This window comes from Castor canadensis, chromosome 4 (assembly GCF_047511655.1).
Source record: "Castor canadensis chromosome 4, mCasCan1.hap1v2, whole genome shotgun sequence".
NCBI classification, from domain to species: domain Eukaryota; kingdom Metazoa; phylum Chordata; class Mammalia; order Rodentia; family Castoridae; genus Castor; species Castor canadensis.
Genome location: NC_133389.1, coordinates 54,369,595 through 54,391,857, shown reverse-complemented (window position 1 = coordinate 54,391,857; position 22,263 = coordinate 54,369,595). Strand labels below are relative to the sequence as shown.

General features: G+C 42.2%; 1 protein-coding gene and 1 long non-coding RNA gene across 5 annotated transcripts; one reads left to right on the top strand and one right to left on the bottom strand.

The window, feature by feature from the left end:
- Positions 1 to 760: 760 nt before the first annotated feature.
- Positions 761 to 10,778, bottom strand: Adcyap1 (adenylate cyclase activating polypeptide 1). Of its 2 annotated transcripts, XM_074070212.1 has the most exons (5): positions 10,649 to 10,778; positions 10,195 to 10,305; positions 7,939 to 8,070; positions 7,371 to 7,469; positions 761 to 6,296 (listed from the first exon to the last, which is right to left on the bottom strand). In XM_074070212.1, the coding sequence occupies exons 2-5, from the start codon at positions 10,302 to 10,304 to the stop codon at positions 6,107 to 6,109; spliced, it is 531 nt and encodes a 176-aa protein (XP_073926313.1). In that variant the 5' UTR covers position 10,305; positions 10,649 to 10,778; the 3' UTR covers positions 761 to 6,106. The 2 variants fall into 2 exon arrangements, with proteins under 2 accessions (XP_073926313.1, XP_020041786.1); XM_020186197.2 differs by lacking the exon at positions 10,649 to 10,778 and having other exon boundaries at positions 10,195 to 10,469.
- Positions 8,025 to 19,783, top strand: LOC141422505 (uncharacterized). Of its 3 annotated transcripts, none has more exons than XR_012447115.1 (8): positions 8,025 to 8,217; positions 9,607 to 9,874; positions 9,996 to 10,228; positions 10,658 to 10,810; positions 11,412 to 11,528; positions 12,903 to 13,087; positions 14,938 to 15,045; positions 15,493 to 19,783. It is a non-coding gene; the product is annotated as an uncharacterized lncRNA (long non-coding RNA). The 3 variants fall into 3 exon arrangements; XR_012447113.1 differs by having other exon boundaries at positions 11,328 to 11,528; XR_012447114.1 differs by lacking the exon at positions 9,607 to 9,874 and having other exon boundaries at positions 11,328 to 11,528.
- Positions 19,784 to 22,263: the final 2,480 nt, after the last annotated feature.

The window sequence follows — 22,263 nt, the reverse complement described above, 5'->3', positions numbered from 1 at the left end:
AAATAATTCCTCCGTAATCCCTCTTTCCTAAAATGGGTCACAGACCAAGCAATGACCTATGGCCAGAGGATACAATTATCCTGATTAGTTACACCCAGAAGTGGAGTAGTATCCCCATAAAATCCATGCCTGGCATTCCAGGGGTGTAATTAACTAAGCAAAACTCAGGGTAATTAAAAGAAATGAAAGGCACACGTCTGTAATTCCAGCACTCAGTAGGCTAAGGTGGAGGATCAAGACTTTGAGGCCAGCCTGGGGGAAAGAGAGAGAGAGAAGGAAATGTGCATGAATACAATCACAGTTTTTCTTTGTGCTTTATATTTCTCCCTGAATTAGGATTTTGTAACATATAGCAAAGACATTGCTAAGAAGAAAATTAACTTTAACCAAATGACATTGTCACCTACCATAATGCTAAAGTGTTAAATATATGTATTCATATTATTTATTTATATTTATTTATTACATATATGTATATGTAACTATATGTGGACATATTTCTATTATGTCCTTTTTCCTGTCTACCAACCCATGTTTCAAATTACATCTCAGTCGATGGGTGAAGTTTCTTTGGCAGCTGTAGATATAACTGCTCTATTAATTATCACTTAGAGGACAGACTGGTTCCCAGTCTGTGTCTCAAGATATCCCTTTTCCTTTATTCTAGGAAAAGGTATTACTGTCTTGAGGCATAAGGTAAATTCTCTTTAGTTTGAAAATACCATCCTTCTTTTCTTTACCAGAATGAAAAATAAGAGCTTCTGTGGCTCAAGTCTGCACCCTTTTGTCTACGTGTGAATTTAAAGTTCATTTTATCCTATGGCAGAAACATACCTAATTAATTTGCCATTTTTTTCTATATAGCTATTTCTAAAGGGAGACTGAGTTCGATTCATATGAATACCTAATTAATAAGTTAATTTCCTATAAATACTTTGCAGCTGTCCTATTAGAATATGAAGGAAATGTCATGGAGAATTCTGCAAGTCTTCTGGTTAATTTATTCACTCAAGAAAGACATTTCTAACATTCCCAGAAGTGTATTGAGCATCAAAGTATGATATATCATCCATGTCCTCCAAGAGGTCATCTAGCTGGGGACAAACCATGCAATTATGAAACGATTAAAGAGTAGCGCAGAACAGTGTGAAACTGAAAAACAGAAGAGCCAATACAGAGAGTAAAGGGTCACAAGAAAATAGTCCAGGGGTAGATGGCAGGGGAGTGAAGATGACAACCAACTTTGAGAGGCTGAAAAAGATTGTCAAAAAAGAACAGCTTAGTTGTTGGACCTTGTAGAATATTGATATTGGGTAAACAGAGAAGACATTCCAAGCATGAAGAGATTATTGGAAGTGGAAAAGGAGCATTCACATTTCAAAGACTGGTAAGAACCCGTCCTTCCAAAGACAAAAATATTGTGTTAGAGAACAGAGAGGTAAGATAGACAACTGAAGAACCTGAACCCTGTGACAGTGGAAGCTATTTTAGAACATTTCTTCAAAGGGATATGACACTAAGAAGCTAATGGACTAGGCCAGAATGACCAGCCACAAACCAAAGTAAGAACCCACTGGTAAGACAAGGGCCAGTAGCAAGGAGAGCAGGCATCATTCTTCTTCAAAGATGGCAATGAAAGAGAAGAAGACCAACTTGACCTTGGTTCCTAATCTTGTAGAGGTGCAAACAGTAGGATTGAGTTTGAGGTAAAAGAGGGGCATCCAAATGAAATCATCTTGTAAATGCTTGGGGTAGGAGTGGGGAGATCCATTAAATCCAAATTGGGATATAATGCAATTGAAAGTTGACTTCTTGGTTCCCAGAATTAATGCCAGCTAGCTGCACAGGCTTTCTCCAGTGTAGCCCTGACTTCCTACTCCTATGACTGTTTTAGACTCCACTTAAAGGATCTCTCCTGGAAGTGCCTTTAACAGAGAATGCCAATCAGAATGTACAAATAAAATAACACTAGTAGTCTTAGTGATTTAAACTAAATATTGTAAATAAACTTAATGTCTATTCTGAGAGTATTCTTGGGGAATTTATTACTGTGTACAGGGAGCATGACCTGCTGCATATTTCATTTGAAAAACTCTCGCCCCAACATACATATGTTATCTGCATATTGCACCAAATTATAAATTATAACTCTAGGTGGGCTCAGACTTTAGTGCACATTACTGTAGGGGGTTTCTTTAAAATGCAGATTCAGTGGTTCTGGTGGAGCCCTAAGATGATTCTGTTACAGAAAACACTCTTAGGAAAAATACTACTTTCCTCCCAGATGTTAACCATGCTCTCTGAGCCATAGTACCTGGCCCACTTCAGGTGTTCGATAAATATGCATTATTTTGGATCAATGTGTGTTCCCAGCCCTAACAGCAATAAAGCACATATTATGGCTTCTTGAGTACCCAACTACCTCAAGTATTTCTAAAGACTGCCATATTTGATTTATAGCTATATTTGAAAATCGAGCACATTATTATATATGTGAACTTCACCTCATGTCAGTCAAGTCTGGGACTAATCTTTATTTTCTTGACAAGTCATTAGCCCTTAACCAAATAAACTATCCTTCTTCATTTCTCCATTTATCACATCACACTATAAATTGATGTGAGAGGCAGGTTAAAATGGAAAAGAAATTCTCCTCATCCAATAGTCTGATGTAAATGTGAACTTTTCTATATTCATTTTTTTAATTTACAACAAATGAAATTTATAGATTGTGGGCTCCTTATCTAATTATGGGCCTCAAATACTAAGCTAAGCTCTAAAACTAATATTTTGAACTCTTGCTGGTCTTTTAATACTATTGTGACATATCTATTGATTTATTTATTGAGTACATTTGCTTTTAGGGTAAAAAGCTGGCATTTTTGAATTAAATGGTATGACTTATTAAGTGATTTTCATTACAACATTTTTTAACCCAGAACTAGACAAGGACTCCAAAGAACATACCACTGGGGAAATTCACATGACGGCTTTGCTTTAAAACTTACCACTATGAACTAATAAATGATCCACAAATGACTTTTCATATTTTGTCCTAGGCTTCAAAGTACATTTTCTTTTAAAGGTATTTGCTTACTCTTAATTACATTCTTGCTCCTCCTACCCAAAACATTTTAATGAGAGATAACTTTGTATATGTCCAAACACATTCTAAAGCCTCCCAAATTGAGTGTTTATGTCATTGGTTTACAAAATTTTTTATCAAGATCCAGTTTGTACAGAGTTACTTATAAAAGAACAATGTTAGATAGCTATTTTAGAAGTGTAACTACTACTCCACTATGATTTGCCACCACTGCCCAGTAACTTTCTGAATACTAAGCAAGGTACAAATGCACTGGGGTAGGGGGTGGAAATTAATCTAAAGTGTGTGTCTTATAAAGGTTGCAACATCCACACCTATGTATGAGCTGAATATCTTCTTAGGCATCTCCATCTGAGCAGCTACTACAAATTTTTAGTGGAATCCAGTAACCCATCAAGCAGATATCAGAATACAGCTTATGAAAATACATGGATGTTTAGATAGATATATATTCCAGACATGAAAACTCTTACGGTTGCTAAAGAAATATAATACTTTAAAAGATTTTAAAGTAGTTATTTCCTGAATGTCTTTTTTTCTCCAAACATTAGACCAAGTTGCATTGTTTACAAAAATTTATTCATACAAATTTTACACACTTTATATAACAGTTATCAAAGTCCTAGTTATAGATATCATGTGTGTAATAATACTTGGTTAAGATTTTTTTTATAATCAGTTGCACACAAAATAAGAGCTTCAAGACTAACATCTACCTAAATTATCACTATATCATAAATTTGCTCCAGTTTGGTAAGGCTCTTGGCATTTCTAAAAAGTATACAAAAGATTTAACTGGGTGATCACTGTAAAATGCTTGCAACTAGCCACGGGCACACTAAATTAGACTTCATAAATAAAAGGATAACTAGAGCCCTATTTCACCACTAACAGCTGACACAAATACAGAAAATTCTGCCCATTATCCAAGAAACAAATAATTAAGACTAAAATGCAAGCTGATGTGTTGCAGCATTGTAGGGCCACTAAATAGCCATCAGTGATTCGTGGCGATTTAAAAGGCGAAGAAAGGCACTAAAGCTGCAAACTGCATCCCGTGTCACATTGCCTGAGGAGACTGCAGACTTAAAGAAAGATTGATCCTGTAGCAGGACACAGGCATAGATCGAGTGCCTGTTTTCACTGTTTGCAATGTGATCTCCTGGCAGCATCCATCCTGCCTGGGAATGCAAATACAATTCTGTTTTCTTTGATGTATGACTTCATACTGATCAAATCCGTAAAGAAAAAGGAAAGGTCCTTTAAACTTTACAAACTAATGCTTAATTTTTTTCTTATTATTTTTTCCAAAAATTTGTGCCTGAAAATTGGCTTGGTTTATCCGTTGCTGCTTGATCTGGTTGCTGGGTGAAGGTTCTTTTGTTTATAAAGATTACTGTATATGTTCAAGAAATTGACAGGAAACAGACATGCTTTCTTTAGCTAAGAAAGAATACAAGGGTGGGTTGTGGGAGTTTGCTTACCTCACTCTTGACCACAGATATAAGATAGTACTCATACATAAGAAGATGAGGTTTAAATGATTTATCAGTTAGTCAAACTGAGCAACATGTGAACACTACACATTCTAATATGACAAAGATTGGTTTTATGAAATAAATTTTACTAAGCAATAAGCCATAATGTAGAAAAATACATTTTACCTACAAACTCAATAAACAAGAAACAAAAGGTTCATATTTAGTGCATAATTACTTAGTGGTAGCTATACAGGGGTTCCTAAACTTTACAATAACTGCTTGCATCAAACAATCAAAAAAAATGAGAATCATTCACAAGTTTAAGAGAAGTGAATGAAAAAAAGAAAGGTCAACAGTACTTAAACAGTGCAAGAAGAAAAACCACAAAGGAAAAAGGGTGGCTTCTACAGAGCAGGGTTCAAAAGGGAGGATCCTGGCCATTTCACAAGATGAGAAGCATGGACAGCACTGGAGAAAAACACATTGTACTTTGCATCCATTTCCAATACCCAGCGCCCAAAATAGGTCAGGCAGCGGACCTGCGGTGCAACTGGACTTGCCACCAGCTTCCCAGACCTGGGGCAGCCTCAATCCAGTCCCTCTGCAGGGTCCTTCTACTGCCTTATGCTCTGCCTCTTCCAATATATCACTATTTCCTTTACTTTGTTCCAATTGCCCTAGCCTTGGGATATCAGGTTCCCTGGTGAATGGGGAAGTACAGACAAGAGAGCTTCCCCTCCCAAGCCCCTCTTCTCTGTACAGTCCCTCAACTCTTCTCCCAGGGAGTGGCATGAGTGAATTCTGGGGAGAAGCACAATTTGGATGGAGCTGTTGTTTTATTAGAATTTCCTTCTGGGCTGAGAGTCTGAAGAGAGACAAATACACATAAAAATAGAATCAAAGGAAGCGAAAGTATTGGAACTGCCACCCAGCCACTGGGACAATGCCCACTGAGATAGTTAGGCTGGGACTCAAGCAGCCTGCCCCAGAGACTCACTGGGAAAGAATGCCCTCCAGCAATTCTCCAAATCATTATTTCTAAATCTCCCTGGAGCAGGACATCATTGTTTATGTACAGTAGCAAATGGTCAATATTAATATCTTCAGGCCTGTTGTGGATAAAAATACTATCCTTTTAATTCCAGTTTACAAAAATAGGAGTAATATGCAAAACAATGATTGTCTATTTTCTATTTACTTTATATAAAAACATAAACAGCTCAGGTGAATTTTCAATCCTTATGCACGCTTTGTATGAATTGCTCTCTATTATACTTATATATATTCTTAATATATATATTTATAATATATCAATAATTGGTCCACAAAGTATATCTGTGCATTCTCTAGTGCTTTGTAAAAAGAAAAACAATATTATTATCAAAATATTCATTTAATGGCTTTACTTCATACATAAATACATGTTTGATAGAACACATGAGCGATGACTGTTCAGTCAGTTTGGAAAACGACTTTTCATTGTGTCAGGGTTATACACAGGGTAGCTGTTAACTCATCGCTACAAATACGCTATTCGGCGTCCTTTGTTTTTAACCCTTTGTTTATACCTTTTCCCTAGGACTGCCGCCAAGTATTTCTTGACAGCCATTTGTTTCCGGTAGCGGCTGTAGCTGTCTGTGAAGATTCCGTCCGAGTGGCGTTTGGAGAGTGGCTCTGAGTCGTCCTCCGCGCCTCCACCTAGGCTCCCACTGCAAGGAAAGGGGTCGTGGAGGTAGGAGGAAAGGAAAGGGAAGGAGTCGAGAAGAGGGTGATGGGGTGAGGTGGGAAACACAGATTCAATAGCTGTGGGGAGCAGGCGGGCCCCACCCCACGCGGGCGCCTTCCGGGGGCGCACGAGGTTCGCCCTGCTTGCTAGCCGCCTTCCTCTACTAGGAGGCGACCGTGGGGAAGTCTGGACAGAGACCCCTCCGCTCCTCCCCCCTCACCCAGGACTTCCTGCCACTAAGTCCTACAGAAGAAGATCCCGGAAAATATTTAACCATCCGTGCGTTTGCGCTACGGTCCTCACTGTACCTTTCACCCCCTAGATACAAAGAAAATGACCAAGGGGCCCTAAATGCCACGTTGGCTGCTGTCATGGAGTTTACATCGATCCGGCTTTCCTAATCAAACACGAGTACTTCTTTCGCACGCTAACTTGAAAAACGTGATAATAATGTAAGTCGACAGGCTATAGGCAATATTTTCAGCGCATGAATTATTCATGGCGAAATGTAATCTGTTTTCCTGTGGGCTTTATTAAAATGTTGCCTTCTGCTGAGATTGGCTTCACGCAAGTCCTAAGCTCTGTGTTTGTCTGGCGTGAGCAAAAACTGTTTGTTTCCCTAATTGTCCAAATTCAGTGATTTGTTTACTTCGATTTGAATTTATAGTAAATGCAATGCTCCTCCCCTCAAAAATGCCATGTTTAAATGAAATTATAGCAAATCCTCCCGCGAACGTTGAAGGGTCTTAATGACTAGGAGGGGTTTGTTTGGTTTCTCTTTTCTTTTCATTCAAACGGATCAAAATCCCTGGTTTTCCTCCCCGCCTTTCCGTCTCACCGGGTCTCCAGCTCTTGGGGCAAATTTAACGTGCCATTTCGAAATCTCCAGAGGCTGGTAGCAGGTACCCCCAGAGCCGGGAGCGCAGACGCACCATCAGCCACACGTGCACGCACAGACGCAGAAGCCGCCCCGCCCGCCCCGGGCGCGCTCCGCACAGTCACCCACCCCGTGCGCGCACGCCAGCCCGCGCGGGTTAACTCTTTCGCAAACTCTTACCCCACACCCTTGGCCACGAGGGACTGCAGGTACTTCCTGGCGGACAGCTGGTCCAACACTTTGCGGTAGGCCTGGTTAAGGATCCCGTGGGCGACATCTCTATCGGGGAGGCAAAGTGTGCGCCCAGGGTCATTGCCTCGGCCCCCAAGTGACAGCCAAGCACCCCCTGCTGGGATCGCGCACCCTCAGCCTTGAAGGAGGGTAAAGGGCAGCGGCCCAGGACCTGGGAGTAACTCTCGGCAAAGTTCCCAAGAGTGAATGCTAGGGTCCAGTGTGAGTCCTGGCCTCCGGGGATGACAGGTGTGGCGTCTGGCTCCCCATCTGCTGAGGCGCACACTCAGTGACACTCCTCAGCCCACAGATCTTTGAGTCCCCCACGCGGCCCTTTGATCCACTCAGATCCGCCCGCTACTAATTTTCTGTCGCCCTCGTGGGATCCAGCAGAGAGAAAAGAGGCTTGAGGACGTTTAAGAAAATGAACCTGCTCTGTGGGCCACCATCCTGCTCCTTCCTCCCCGCTCCCCACCGAGTCCCGGGGCGCGCGGCCCGGGCCTCCCGCAGGTAGTACCTCCTCTCAGCAGGGTAGTAGAGAGCGTAGGCGTCATGCAGCGCGGAGGCGGGGCTCCCTGCACCCGGCGGCTCCGCGTCGTAGAAGTCCCGCAGCGGGTTTCCGTCCTCGTCGTAAGCCTCGTCCTCCGGCCTGCGGAGTAGACAGGAGGGATGGTCAGTCACATCCCTCCCCAGCTCTTTGAGGACCCAAAGGAAGACTCTTCCATTGATTTTCCATCTTCGTAAAGATTCCCCCACGGAGAATTGTCCTTTCTTCCAGAACGGGGGTGGGGCAAAGGTAAGGAGGAGGGGACTACACCCAACAGAAATAAATGCCTACTCCGCTAGGCGGCTCGCCCACCCCTCCTCTAGCGGATAAAGGGTTTCCCAGCAGGATAGCGGCCTCAACGAACCCTAGAAAACCTATGCTTACGGTGCATACCTGGTCACTGAAAAGGACCGCCCCTCTCCCCACCGGGCGTCCCAGCCTCCCCCAAGTAGTAAAGGGCGGGGACAAGAAAAGTCCTAGGAGGCGCGACGCTGACCAACTCCAGTGTCCAAAAGGGGAGGCCCAGATCGGAATGAGTGGGATGGGTGGGTAGGGTGTGCGGTAGCCAAGTGCGGCCGCCACCCCCACCCGAGCCTCTAAGCCCAGGGGAGCCCTTCCCCGCGCAGATGTAGGTCACGGAGAACCTCCAGCTTCTATTTTAGGCGGGAGAGAATCTGGCAGGAACATGAATAATAGATGTCCCTAAACTTAGCCTGTTTGACGACTCATTCTGTGGTGTGTCCGTGCCCTCCGGTGCCTCTCACCCGAGAAAAGTGCCAGGCACACGGAACTTTGAAAATAGGAGGAGGTGAAATAAAAGGGCTTTTAAATCCAGTAAATAAGCAGTCTACACTAATCCGTTAGCGATGGCGGGGCAACAGGATCCTATCTCAACCGCAGAGCGCAGAGAAAAGGTCAACCCAGGACTGACACTCAGCGAGTGCCGGGAGACCTTACAGTCGCCCTAACCTACCCATTCTTCATACAAGACGGGGGAAAATGGGTTAAAACAACAAAGCCCCATCGCTTTGGGCCATTGGGAAGAATCAGGAAAGCGCCCTGGACGAGTGGTACTCTCTAGGCAGGGTTGGTAATTCGTTACTCCGTTTGCCTTTCCTCCAGCCTTGGAGAGGCCAGAGTCTCATCCCTCAGCACGCCCCACACCCAGGCTTTCCTCGGCGACGCGCTTCAGCCCTGAGCTTTCTAGCCACTTTTTATCCTGCCCTATGCTCTGATGCCAGGAATCTAATACAGAATTTAGAATCCATCTCTGCGGCCAAATCAAGGGTCAGCGGCCCGTAAGGCGAACGTTCTTGGGCGCGGCTTGGAGGAGCAGCTTTACGCGCAGGTCGCGTGCTCCTCGCTGCCCGGAGCGCCACCGAGTGCCGACGATGCGCTGCCCATCTCGTTTCCACTGTCCCGCACACCGGGGGACGTGGGGACTCGGGCTGCGATGGGGAACCTGGGCAACACTGCACGATTAGAAACTAGAGATTAAGAAAAAAAGCCCGGGTTTCTCCATCCTGGGGTGGGCATGGCTGTTCTCCCGGTCCTGCCTGCCTGCTTGCTTTCTCTTTCTCCTTTGGATCCGTTTCTCCCCCTCCCTCGCAGTCTCATTCTTGTTATTCCTCTCTCTAGTCGCTTTTCCTTAACCATAACCGGCCAACACCCCCTCCCCAAGACAGTCTGGGACTCAAACTCCAGTTGAAACACAGATTACTTGAAAGAAAACGCTTCAGGAAAAAGAATTAGAATGAGGTGAAGAGGAAGGGCGGAGGAGAGAGAGGGAGACCCCGCCCCAGTAGTCCAGAACAAGCTGTAACAAAGCGAAGTCTAAAGGAGCTTCCCGTTCAACCCTCGGCCCAGCTCTGGGAGCCGAAGTTCTCTGAACTTATCCCAAGAATAGGTAAAAGAAGCCAAGCTGGGGGCCCTGCCCTGCACCCCGCCTTGGACCAGATTGGGGGGAGGGGCTGTATCTCTAGTGGTCAGAAGCTCACTCGCTCTACCCGGGTCCCTGGGCTCCGTAGGGTTGGACGTGGGGAGCCTAGCCGTCCGTGAAGCCTGCCGGGTCCTCCTGCTTAGCTTGGATCGGGACCCGGGGCCCAGCCAAGGCTGGTGAAGGTGCACCGGAATCATAGAGGGCGATTTCCCGGGGACTGCAGGAGAACGACCATGAGGTGTCCGGCGAAGAGAAGCCCCATCTCAGCCTGAGCGCCCAACACCTACCTGATCCCGGGGAACCGGAGACCAGCGGCGGCAGGTGAGCAGTAAACGCTGCTGTGCATTATTATCCCATAGACCAGCAGGGCCAACCTCGCTCCGCTACACATGGTCATTCTGCGCAGGACGGAAAAGGGCACACAACAGTGAGAACGCCCCTGGCCTTTCACCCTCCTTCCTCAAGAAACTCCGGAGCTGGGGGAGGGAGCGAAGCTCCGTTGCCTCTGTTGAATACCACTTAGCGACAGCAGGCGCGCGCCCTGCCACTTCTTGCTTGCTATAGTTAGAGAAAAAAAATATATGTGAATGCATATACCCAGCGCCCAATAACTAGCCAGACCTGGTAGAAGGACAGCTAACTCCTACCCTGATTCCGATGGCAGAGGGGGAAAAAAATCCATAGTCATGTAACTCGTTTGGTTTGGAAAGATATTATTCCCCTTTACTATTCAACTCTTACCGCTGCTAGGAGAAGCTCTGCTGCCAAGTAGGACGCGGGCAAAGGGCTCCTTTGAGTTTCTGCGCTGGAATCACAACCCGAGAGGCATCACCATCTGGCGTTGGAGTCTAAGGAGAAGCAGCAGGGATGAGCAGAAGGAGCTGGAGGACTTGTTTGCTGAGGGTAGTATTCTGTTCAAAAGTTTGTGGACGCACGGAGGGAGCGGAGCGAGACACCAGGAGAAAGGGGCGAGGAGAGAGATGTAGCAAGCAGAAAGAGGAGGCAGGAGCTAAAGGGAGGGGGAAGTAAAGTGGCCTTAAATCCGCCGGGAGAAAGGAGCGAGATTAAGGGAAAGTCAAAGAAGAGGGAAAAGAAGAAAAGGAGAGGGCTGGCCGTGCAGCCGGCCTCTGTGGGAACTGCAGGGTCAGTCAGCTGCAAGAGTCGGTAGAGCCTTCTCCGCTCCGAGGTCCCTCTGACTGCGTCTGGAGATGCGGCTTCTTCTGCTGCTGCCTGTGGTTACAGAGGTGACCGGCCTTCTGCTCGTATTTATATGTGCAGTTAGCAAAAAAATCTATCCGAACATGGTTTTAGGAGAGTCCTCTGTGTCAACATCTGCCTATTGCCTTTAAGTACAGAATATTTTGTTGCACTGTGCGCTCCGATTTTTATTCATGAAATGACTTCCTTTTTTTTTTTTCAGTCACGTAATGATCGGGTATCAGTAAAAGACGTCAGCATCCTAGTCCCTCAAGGAACATATTAACTATTCTGTGCTGTCCTGCAGGATGATAAAATCCGGAGTCATCGACTTCTCATAAACACCTTTCACTCATACAACCTAATTTTTAAGAAGTCCAATTATTTTGATGGTTTTCAATTTCACCCAGTTCTTCAAGGACAGGTAAAGAATTTGTAGAATTTGGAGGATGGAAAAGTCATGTTTTTAACTGTATCCCTACTGTTTCTCTTTACTTTTTCATCAAACCTTACCCATGAGAGAGCTCTGGTCTCTGGAATTAAGCACCATCAAGCTCTCCTATTAATAAATTTAATTTAGATCTCCTAATTTCTTGCGTATGTTCTTTCAGATAGACAATTAAATGTGGAAGTCGTTTTGTTTTTAAAGGAAAGTCTTGGAGGATTTTTCAGTAAATTTCTAATGAGTCTGGCTGTCCTTGACAGTCTGGCTAGGAATAGATTGATTAGAGCTTAGGTTGTGTCCAGAGCTGGGCCAGTGCCCTTGGTGCTGAGCTGTTTGGGCGCAGATGCCTCAAATGTTGAAAATTGCCACTGGTTTAATTTTCACCAGAGCCTCTAAATCTGAAGCTTTGGCAGTGGTGCTGTTAATGTGGCAATTCATTGTCTAAATCACCCCGCTGTTCAGATACATTCCCTGTGTAGTGTCCATGAATGGGTCCCAATGCTGAGAACCTTCTGGATCCCTGCCTTAAGTGTGAGTGAAGGTGTGTGTGTCTCTGCTTAGTCCTGGTGTTTGGACCTCTAGATTTCCTGTTTTGTACGCCTTCACACTTTCTGTGGCTCTTACTGATTTTAAAAATTGAAACTGTGGCATCATGTTTTCCACAAGAATTGAAAATTCAAGAATTTAAGGGTGAGAGAGATGGTTTTTACACTTTCTTTACAAGTTGAATTCTGTTTGGGAAAAAACAGGCAGACTGGGAAAACAGGAGGATTCCCACTACAGGTTCACTTGCTGAAGGTTTCTAACCGGAATCCCTCCCTTGGGAATAGTTGTGGGGCTTTTTGTTTTGTTTTGTTTTTTTCTTTTTAACTGAAATGACATGGGAAGAGGAAAGCAATAAGAAAAGACCACATCCCGAAGTCTCTGAGTAATTCAAGAACATTCATAAATTTCTACTTCAGTAAGTCTATTTCTTTTCACAGGGAAATGGGGTCATCAATAACCATTAGTGTGCATTTTAATTATTTGAATCTTACACAAAAATTAAAGGAAGTTACAATTAAGTGGGACCGTTTCCCGTTATTACGATTTGGATCTAACATTTAAATAAGCTATATTTAATCCTGCATGCTATTTCCAAGACATATTTCTCATTCTCAATGCCATTCCCGCTCTTCTGGGAGATTTAGTACTTCCTCCAAGAAGGCAAAGTTTTGCTTATTCCTGGCCATCAGTGACCAAAAACTGCCTTCTTTCTCTTCGTTTCCTCCTAGTCATGCTCTGGATTGGCTGACTTGAATAAGGCTTCCAACCACATCTACACGAGGATGTATCCTTTTGTCTCCGATGCAGGTTTGCTGGTTTATGTTGGAGTGTTTGCATGTGTGCGTTCTGCGATCGGCTGTGCCTCTGCTCGCACACGGAGAGCCCGCGGTGAGCAGGACCGGATAATCAAGCAGAGACATCTTTCTCACTGAAGCGCGCAAAGCTGTTGCCTACTGTGTCTTCCCTGTCTTCCGCAACGCTTCACGTCAAAGGTGAGCCCCCATTAAAATCCTCTTTCCTCCCACGCGAATTCCGAAATGAGTTCAATCTGGAGAAATATTTGAAAATCTCCAAGACTCCTTGCACAATTCACAACTCAACTTTAGTAAAGGGAGCCACCATGTGGGGAGTTTGTTGACTTCACGGCCTATTAAAGGGGGGGAAAACCACAGACACTAACGACTGCGAGGAGCAGGATGAACTAACTGCTGGCTCCCCGCGTCCGCAGGAGTCTGAACTGTGGCTGCGACTTTGGGAAGGCTGTGTGGGCCACCTGCGCTCTGTTTAGTTTGGTTATTCCCAGATCGGAACGCAGGGGACCCAGCACTCCAAGGTCACAAGCATGGAGGCCGGAATCCATTCACTTTAGGGGAAAGACTAAGCAGAGAACTTGGGATTCTTGGTCGTCACCTCCAGAAAAGCCGCACCATCTATTGCTCTGAATACCCACAGCTGCTGAAGGGAACCGAACTCCTGACAGGATCATCCCACAGATTTTTTTCATTGCCAACGACAGTTTCTAATTTGGCCTGTTTGGTGTCTCAAGAGTAGGGAAGCGTTCCTCTTCTTGAAAGGAACCCGTGGGGACCCATGGTCTGAAAGAGAAAGGGGAGGCTGGAGGCAGAGAAGGTAAGAGAGGCTGCGGGCTGCTCTCCACTGGTCAAATCCGCGCACACTTTCTGCTTTCTTTCGGGTGGAAGGTAAAGAGTCTCAAAGACCAAAACAACCTTCCCAACTCCCGCTCCTGCAAGGGGAAATTTGCTTCTAATCTCGGGTTAAGAGATTACACAGTTGAGAGCTAACACAGCATGGGGTGACACACCACACCTTAGGGGAGCTTGGTGGAGGAGGTATCAATAGGAAACTCCAGTCTAGAGATACCCCAGCCTCCTGGCACGCACTGACCAGGTGAGGACAAGGAAGGAAACCACGGCCAGCAACACCTGTTAATTACAAATGCAGAGGCCAACCTGGCTTAAGGTACAGGGAGGAGTCTGGGTGCAGATCCAAAGGTCCCTTGGTGTGAAGAGAAGGAGGAGTGGGAGGAGAATAGGGAGGGGCAAAGCAAGGGGAAAGAGCGTTCTAATTTTATTTTGTGCCTACCCAGTTTCTCTCCCAAAGGGATTTTTATATCCGCCTGTGGTGACTGAGGTTAAGAGCGTGGAGAAACCTCTGGCCTCCTAAATATTGAAAATGACGTGGAACTTTCTATTTACAGATAACACAAAGGAATTTCAAGCCTTCTTCCCAAACAACCCCATTCTTTCCTTCCCCCAATGTTTGCCAAAAGACTACCCCAGCTGGCAAAGATTCTCTCCAGATGGTGAAAGCAAGAACAGTTATTTTAGCTGGAATAACCAGTTAAAAAAGTGAGAGAAAACAGGGAAGTCTTCAGAGTGGAAGGTCTCACCCCTGCCCTCCTTGACACAGAGTGACTAAAGACCTCTGGGGTTGAACAGTGACTTATCAGGAAGAGACTTTTTGGAAATCCTTGTTGAAAATGATAAAAGACCCTAAATTCCAAGTCCCCAATGTGTGAACTCCTGTTATCTCGTTAGTCCTTCAGATATGAAAACAATTTTTTATCTGATAATGCTGAATGTTGGCTTAAAGTCAAGCTAACCTCTTCCCTGGGTGGTTTTTCGTGACACATCTGTCTTTCCGATATCCAGGTCTTGAGCCTTGAACCAGAATTCAAAGACTTCTTTAACCTTCAAAGCAATAGATTTTTGTATTCAAACAGGAGGAATATGTCTACTGTATTTACTTAGCGCTTGAATTTGCAGGTGGTTTCACTACATTAGCAAATGCTATAGTACTTGTATTGTTTTGTCTATTCCAGGTTCCTGGTCTCTAGACTGTCTCCACTTAAGAAATCTACTTTCTCTCTGTGTCATGGGAACCTTCATCCTGCTCATCTCTTTCCAGTCCCCCATATTGCAAATCAGTGGTAAGCTAAGTCATTTTTCCTATATGAAGATCAGTGGTCCATGACTTGTTTCCCTAGGTAAGATTTACACTACCTTCCTTCTGGTCCAGTCACTCACAAAACCCGTAGTTTACGCAAGTCACTTTCCCTTTCCTTGACTCCTTAGCTCTCTGCACATTACCTTTCATCATCTCCATGTCCTACTCCATCAGATTGTTTAAAAGGAAATATTTACACGGAGCATTCTTGCACATTCCTGATAGAACTAGTACTAAGCCAAGGTTGGAAAATCATACATTCTCATTTTATTCTTCTGTAGACAGTCCTTAGCATAAGAACCAGACTATAGGAAGCCTTTTTGGTGAACAAACTTGATGCAGAACATGATCCTGTGCTAAGAATGAGAAAAGTGAATTATAGGTCTGTATTCAATTTCACTCTAAACTTTTTCTCCTCTGACTGTTCCAGAAAATGCGATGACTAATGGCTCACTCCATACCGATTACACCTGGAGGGAAACCCAAATGTTCTGCAGCAGAACATCATGACCATCTCTTACTGGACTGCATGCATCATGCTCTTCTGAACTCACTGTGAAGTAAGGAGCTGATGAGTCTATCCATGATGTCACGACTTCTCTGACCTTCACATTGTAGTGCCTCACCTACTCTGAGAACAATCAGAAAGAAAGCCTTTCCAAGCCACACGAGCAAAGCCTCTCTCTCTAACTAAGAGCAGAAGAGCATATGCATGGAGCCAAGAAATTTTGTAGGTTGTTTTAAGACACAAAGCAGATATGCAAGAAACAAAAACCAACATGTAACTTCTGCTATAGGTTTGGGTGATTTCAAATATCCCACAAATATACCTTTTTTAAGGTATATTTTCATGTTCTGATTCTCTGAACATGAATTTACTGGGTACCAAAAATATACACCTCAGACTTCACTACACAGCATCTGCTAAATTCTCCTGAGGTTTCTAGAACATCTCCTCCTTGAAATCAAGGAGAAGAAAGTCCTCTCTTTTTCAGTCTAAATCTGCTCACATAAAGTTTAAATGAAGAAGGGAAAGCTTGGAAAGTATCCAGGAAACCCAATATCAGCTTCTGAAAATGTTAAAAGACAGATCTGTGTGCAAAATAAAACCAGGTTTTTATGTGTCAATCAAAAGAGAATTTTGCTGTAAGAGTTTCATAAGATCCAAAGTTCTGCCCTCTGTGCTCAGTTATCAATGAATGGAGGTATATTTGTAATAATTTTGTGGAAACTTTGCTTTTCATTCACCTTATTACTAGCATTGTGTGGTAATATATCTGTAAATACATTTTTTAAGTGCTCAGAATTGAACCCGGGGCTTTATACATGATAGGCAAGAGCTACCACTGAGCTACAATCCCCAGCCCGTGCAAATACTTTTTAAACAATCTTCACTCTCATTCTAAATGTATACAAGCATGATTATTTTAAAAAAACTTTCATCTGTATTGAATACAGTTATATTTGTCATCAGTTTACTATTTGAAAACCTCAATTATTTCTTTAAATTATTTCAAATCCTTCCTTCCAAAAGGGCTGCATGGTATTACTATGCAGTAGTAACAGCAACAACAAAAATAACTATCAAGTGAACAATTAACTGTGCTGAGTGCTTTGCTAGAGTTCTTTCCCCTCATAACCATATATTTTGTAGACACTAATGTTACTCCTAGTCTACAGATAAGAAACTGAGGCTCAAAGAGATTAGGTAACTTACTCAAACTTTAAGTGTCAATAATTCCATAGAGTCTTAATTACTATATGTTAAACTGCTTTATATGTTTATTTTCTCTATAGTTGTTATAAATACAAATAATTGATATATCAGTTTTAATCTGTGACTTGTCTGAGAAGAAAATCGATTTCTTACTAATTTTCCAATTAAAAATCATGTTTAATATAATTGAAATCAAATGCTATTAATACAATTGAGAATGAATAAGTTAAACTACAAACATATATACTTACTGGCTTTGTTTTATAGAATAGGTGTGCCTCTTAAAACACGTTGTTAATTGGGCAGTACCATATTCTTATTTACATATACCAAGTTTTTCAAAGGTTAAAAATATTGCCATCCCAAGTCATTGTTTAAAATGATTTCATACTTAATGCATCCAAGGTTTTAGTGATTTATTTAGCAGAAAAAATTCAATATTTTAAGTTCATCATTTGATATCCATTGTATCATCATATAGTATTAAATCATCGTGTAATTCAATACTACAAAGCCATATGATCACCAGTGAGTCAAGACTCCTGTGAGTCAAAATGAGATGATGTATATATAAAAATGTTTTATAACAATAGATCCTAGACCAGTAGAAGGCAAGGGAAATGGACATTTCTTAAGCTCCTTTGATAGCAGTGACAGTCTCTGTGTTAGCAAATACTTTTTCATTTGATCTTATTGCTCTATGAGAGAGACATAGTAGTATTGTCCCTGTTTTTACTGATTGCAACACTGGGACTCATGAAGGTTAATTAAATTGCCCACAGCTAACAAATGACAAAGTAAGGTTTCAAACTTATAACAATTTCCAAAGTCGTGAGCTTTCTCCTACCATTCTGCTTCCCTGTTTTGCTGTATAATCAACATTATTTGTGAAGGGAGAAGAAACCCAGTTTTCCAGAGAAGCACAGGACTACAGTGTTTAAACAATCATTTTTGCTTTTCCCCTCACATTTTAAGATAGATGAAGCTATGTGTAAGTATCATTTCCAAGAACATTTTAAAAGACATAACTAATAAATAAGATTTCACTCTCAGGTATTTTTTTTAATGTGATAAAGTTTCAGCAATTAAAACAGTATGGTGCTGGCAAAATAATAGACAATATAGAAATAATACTAGTATCTAATTTCCAATGGCACGAGTAGACTGCTGGGACAAATGGCTATCCGTTTAGAAAAAAAGAAACACTAGACTGCTACTTCATATTCTACAACAATATAAAAGTAATATTGAAATGAATTCAGGACAGAAAAGTACAACACAATCACACAAAACTAGAAATATATATAAGTAATTTTAGAATTATAAAGGAAATTTTAAGACTGATTGAAAATAAACCATAAAAGAAGAGACTGATAAGTTGACTAAAGCATTTTTTAACAACTCTGTGTTAAAAGAAAATCCACAAGCCAGGCATGGTGGCACACACCTGTAATCCTAGTTACTTGGGAGGCTGAGACAGTAGAATCACAAAAGCAGGAGTTGGAGGCCAGCCTGGTCAACATAGTGAGACCCTGTCTCAAACAAATAAACAACAAAAAAAAGCAAATAAATTTAAATGACGTGCATGGAAACTGAGGAGAAGTGTTGACATCATTTATAAAGACTAAAGAATTCAAAATTTCAAAATACGAAGGACACTTATCCATAAAGAAATACAATCAGGGCAGGCACAGTGACTCACACTTGTAATCCCAGCTACTTGAGAGGCAGAGATTGGGAGGATCGAGGTTCAAGGTCAGCTGAGCAAAAAGTCAGAGACCTCATCTTAACCAATAGCTGAGTGGGGGAAAGTTTGCACACCTGTCATCCCAGCTATGCAGGAAGCATAAATAGGAGGATCACAGTCCAGGTCTGCCTGAGTAAAAATGTGTGGCCCTATTCCAAATACAACTAAAAAAGGGCTGGCAGAGTGGCTGAAGTAGTAGAGTGCTTGCTTATAAGCAAAAGGCCCTGAATTCAAACCCCAGTACCACCTATATATATATAAAATCACATGTAAATAAAAAGTTGGTAAAGGAAACAGGCAACTTAAAAAAAATTAGAAACATGAATGGAAAACAAATTTGAAAAAAAAGAAAAAACTTCAAGAGAAACTTTTCTTTTTCCAGATGGATAGGCAGTTTTGCCAACTGGAAATCACATAACAGTGTTATTTCTTTATCTGTATGCACTTTACATATACTGCTTTGATCTATTAAAAGGGGCACAAATGGTCACACAAGCAGAAGTATTTTTTAAAAGTTTGCAGTCCTGCAGATTGAACACAGTGTCTTGAGTGTATGAGGCAAGGACAAAAATATCATCTTTTCAATGTAGAAAATTGGAATGATTTATTTTATTCTACTACTATCATATTGTCAAACATGGTAGGCAACATGCCCTCAGGCACTGCTGGCAGGAGTGTGTGTTTATCCAACTTGTCCAGAGAGCAGTTTGTCAATTACACACGTTTAACCTACTGATTTCACTTTAGTGACTTTATGCTGAGCAATAAGCATGTGTGAATCTGTGCAAAGATTAACTTCCACTCTGTTCCTAGCACCATTGATTATAATGCACAGCACTTGAAGACAAGTACAAATGTCCTTTCATGGGGAATTCATTAAATTTCTTTTAGTACATCACTACACAAGAGTATAATATCCACTATAAAACGGTGAGATGAAATGATACTGTAGAAAAATCTTTAATGACATGAGAACATGTTTAGAATATGTCATGGAAAAGAGTGAACTTGGGTTATAAACCCACATAGACCACACCAATTTTATCAAAACAAACATTTATACCAAACAGTAAATGTTCATTGCTGGTGTTGGAATAATGGAAGGAAAACTGGATTGCATTTATTTTCTTTTTATGTGTATTCAGAGTTTTTTAAATTTTTTTGATAAATGTTTTCATAATAAAAAATTCTGAGATTTGCTTTTTAATACATCAATACATTCATTTTTAAATGTCTAATACATGGCTTTTCTTTATTGCATCTCCAATAAAGGTATACTTCATCCTTGTCAGATTTTCTTTTGTTTTATACTAAGCTCAGATACTTGGTTCTTTTCATCATGCTGATCTTTGGCCTCCATTTGGAAGGAAAGCTAAACACAAACCAAGTCACTAGAAAGAGGAAGAGAACCAAATCTACTTATTAAAGGAGAAAGCTTTGCAAAAGTAAGTTCGAGAAGAAACAGCAGAGAGGAAAGTCAAGCAACACAGCCATCAACTGTGGCAGTTGCCAGTGTACATATTGAATCATCTTGTATATAAGTCATCACTGATAACATTAATTGAATGTGTTGAATCAAATTTGTGCCAAATGAGGTTGAACTGTTATCTTGGAAGTATAGTATCTGACATTATTCAGAGGTGGGTCATCTAACTCGTTTCTTCAGAACTGGCTCCTTTATGATCCAGTTCTGCTGTCATGTTTTGTGGGATCAGTCAGGTGCAGACACCTGATTAGTGTCTCCAGGGCCCCTCTCACCTCTTTAAATATATCTTTCCACGTCAGCTTCCAGGGCTAGTTGGGATCAGGGTTGAATAATGACTAGCAAGCAGGCTTGGTCAGGTACTATACATGAGGTGATGAGTCAGAAGTTTCAAGGAATGGTATTATGGGTTGAATTGTGAACCCCAAAGAAGATACAGTGTTGTCCTATACGCTAGTATCTCAGAATGTGAACTTATTTGGAAATAGGGTCTTTGCAAATGTAGTCAGCTTAAGTTGAAGCCGCTAGGGTAGGTTGTAATTCAATATAACTGGTGTCCTTATAACAAGGAGAAATTTGAACACAAACATGGGTATGCACAAAAGGAAGATTACATAAAGGTTGGAGTTATGCTGCCACAAAGAAAAGAACATCTGAGGCTACCAGGGCCTGGAAAACGCAGGGAGGGATTCCTCTCCTACAGGTTTCAGAAGGAGCATGGCCCTGCTGTCACCTTGATTTCAGAATTCTCACCATGAGGAAATAATTTCTGTTGTTCTGAGTCACCCAGTTGTGGTACTTTGTTTAAGCTATCCTACAAAACTAATACAGGTGAGACAGTCCTTCCCCACTCCTCCCTTAAAAAAGGGGCAAATAATTCTCAAGAAATCCTGGGAAGTGTTCAAGAGTCCTTTAATGCACCCAGTGGGTCTGGCTGTGGCAAAAACTTATCACAAAGAATCCAGTGCCTGTGTGCATGGGCAAAGCCTCTGCTTTACACATACACTCCCAACTTCCATTTTGCCATTGTTTTTCATCTTTAAACAGAAAAAAAAAAACTGGCCTTTCTCACAAGGTTACTGCATATATATATATGGAAGCATTTTGAAAAGAAAGGGCAAACATAAATGTAACAGAGCCAGATAAGATGACAGTCGTAAGAGGCATGTGGAATAGAGTGGCTATAGAGCTTAATGCATTAAAGCCAATTGTTTGCTGCTTTTTAAATGGTCTGCAGTCTTACAATGCTTCTCTAGTGTGTTGAAAAAAACCAAACTACTACACCAGCTCATCCATGCAGATGGAGTGAGCTATCTGTGTAGTTTACATACTCCAGGGCAACAGTGTGTGACAGCCATTCCCTGGAGGTTCACACAATAGACACTTAGTAAATAAGGCTCTCCCAGGAAGGCAAATGTTTTGCTACATAAATAAAATTTCTTTGAGAAAATTGCATGACTCAGAGTAATAGGCAGAGAACAAAAGAAGGAAACCACAGTTCCTTTTCATTGGAACACATTAAGAGTGCCTCAAGATATGTAGGTTCTATCCCAGGTGGCACACGTGTAATCTCAGCTACTCTGGAGGCAGAGATAGGAGGATCACAGCCCAACCAGCCAGGCAAAAAGTTACAAGACCTGTCTCCAAAACAAGCTAGGCATGGTAGTTCATGCCTGTAATCCCAGCTACTCAGAAGGCAGAGATAATAGGATCATAGTCCAAAGCCAGCCCCGGAAAAAGCATGAAGCCCTACCTAAAAAACAAACTAAAAGTAAAATGACTGGGGCATGATTCAAGTCAAGCATGAGGCCCTGAATTCAATCTCCAGTACCACCAAAATAAAAAAAGACACATGGATTCTACCTTTAGTGAAAGACACCACTCTAAAAACGCCAGCCTCATTCTGAAGGTAGAACATTCATCTTTCCAAATGTCTCTTCCCTAGATGTAAACACATATTTTAGAGCTGGAACTAATTCCTGCTGTTGTCTTTTTAAGGGGACTTAATGTGGGTCAGTTTTACACTTAGGAGCAAGCCTCCCCCAAAATATGTGAAACAAATATCCCACCTCCTGACTTAAGGAACCCAGAATTATGTAAAACTCTAAACATACTAACACTGTGGACAGCTGCACATAAAGCAGCTGGAACTTTGAGGACAGCATTTAGCCCTGCATGTGCCTCTGAAGACAACAGATCTCTGCCACATGTGAAGCCAAGTCAAGATAAAAATACAAGCAATGTGTTGACGGGA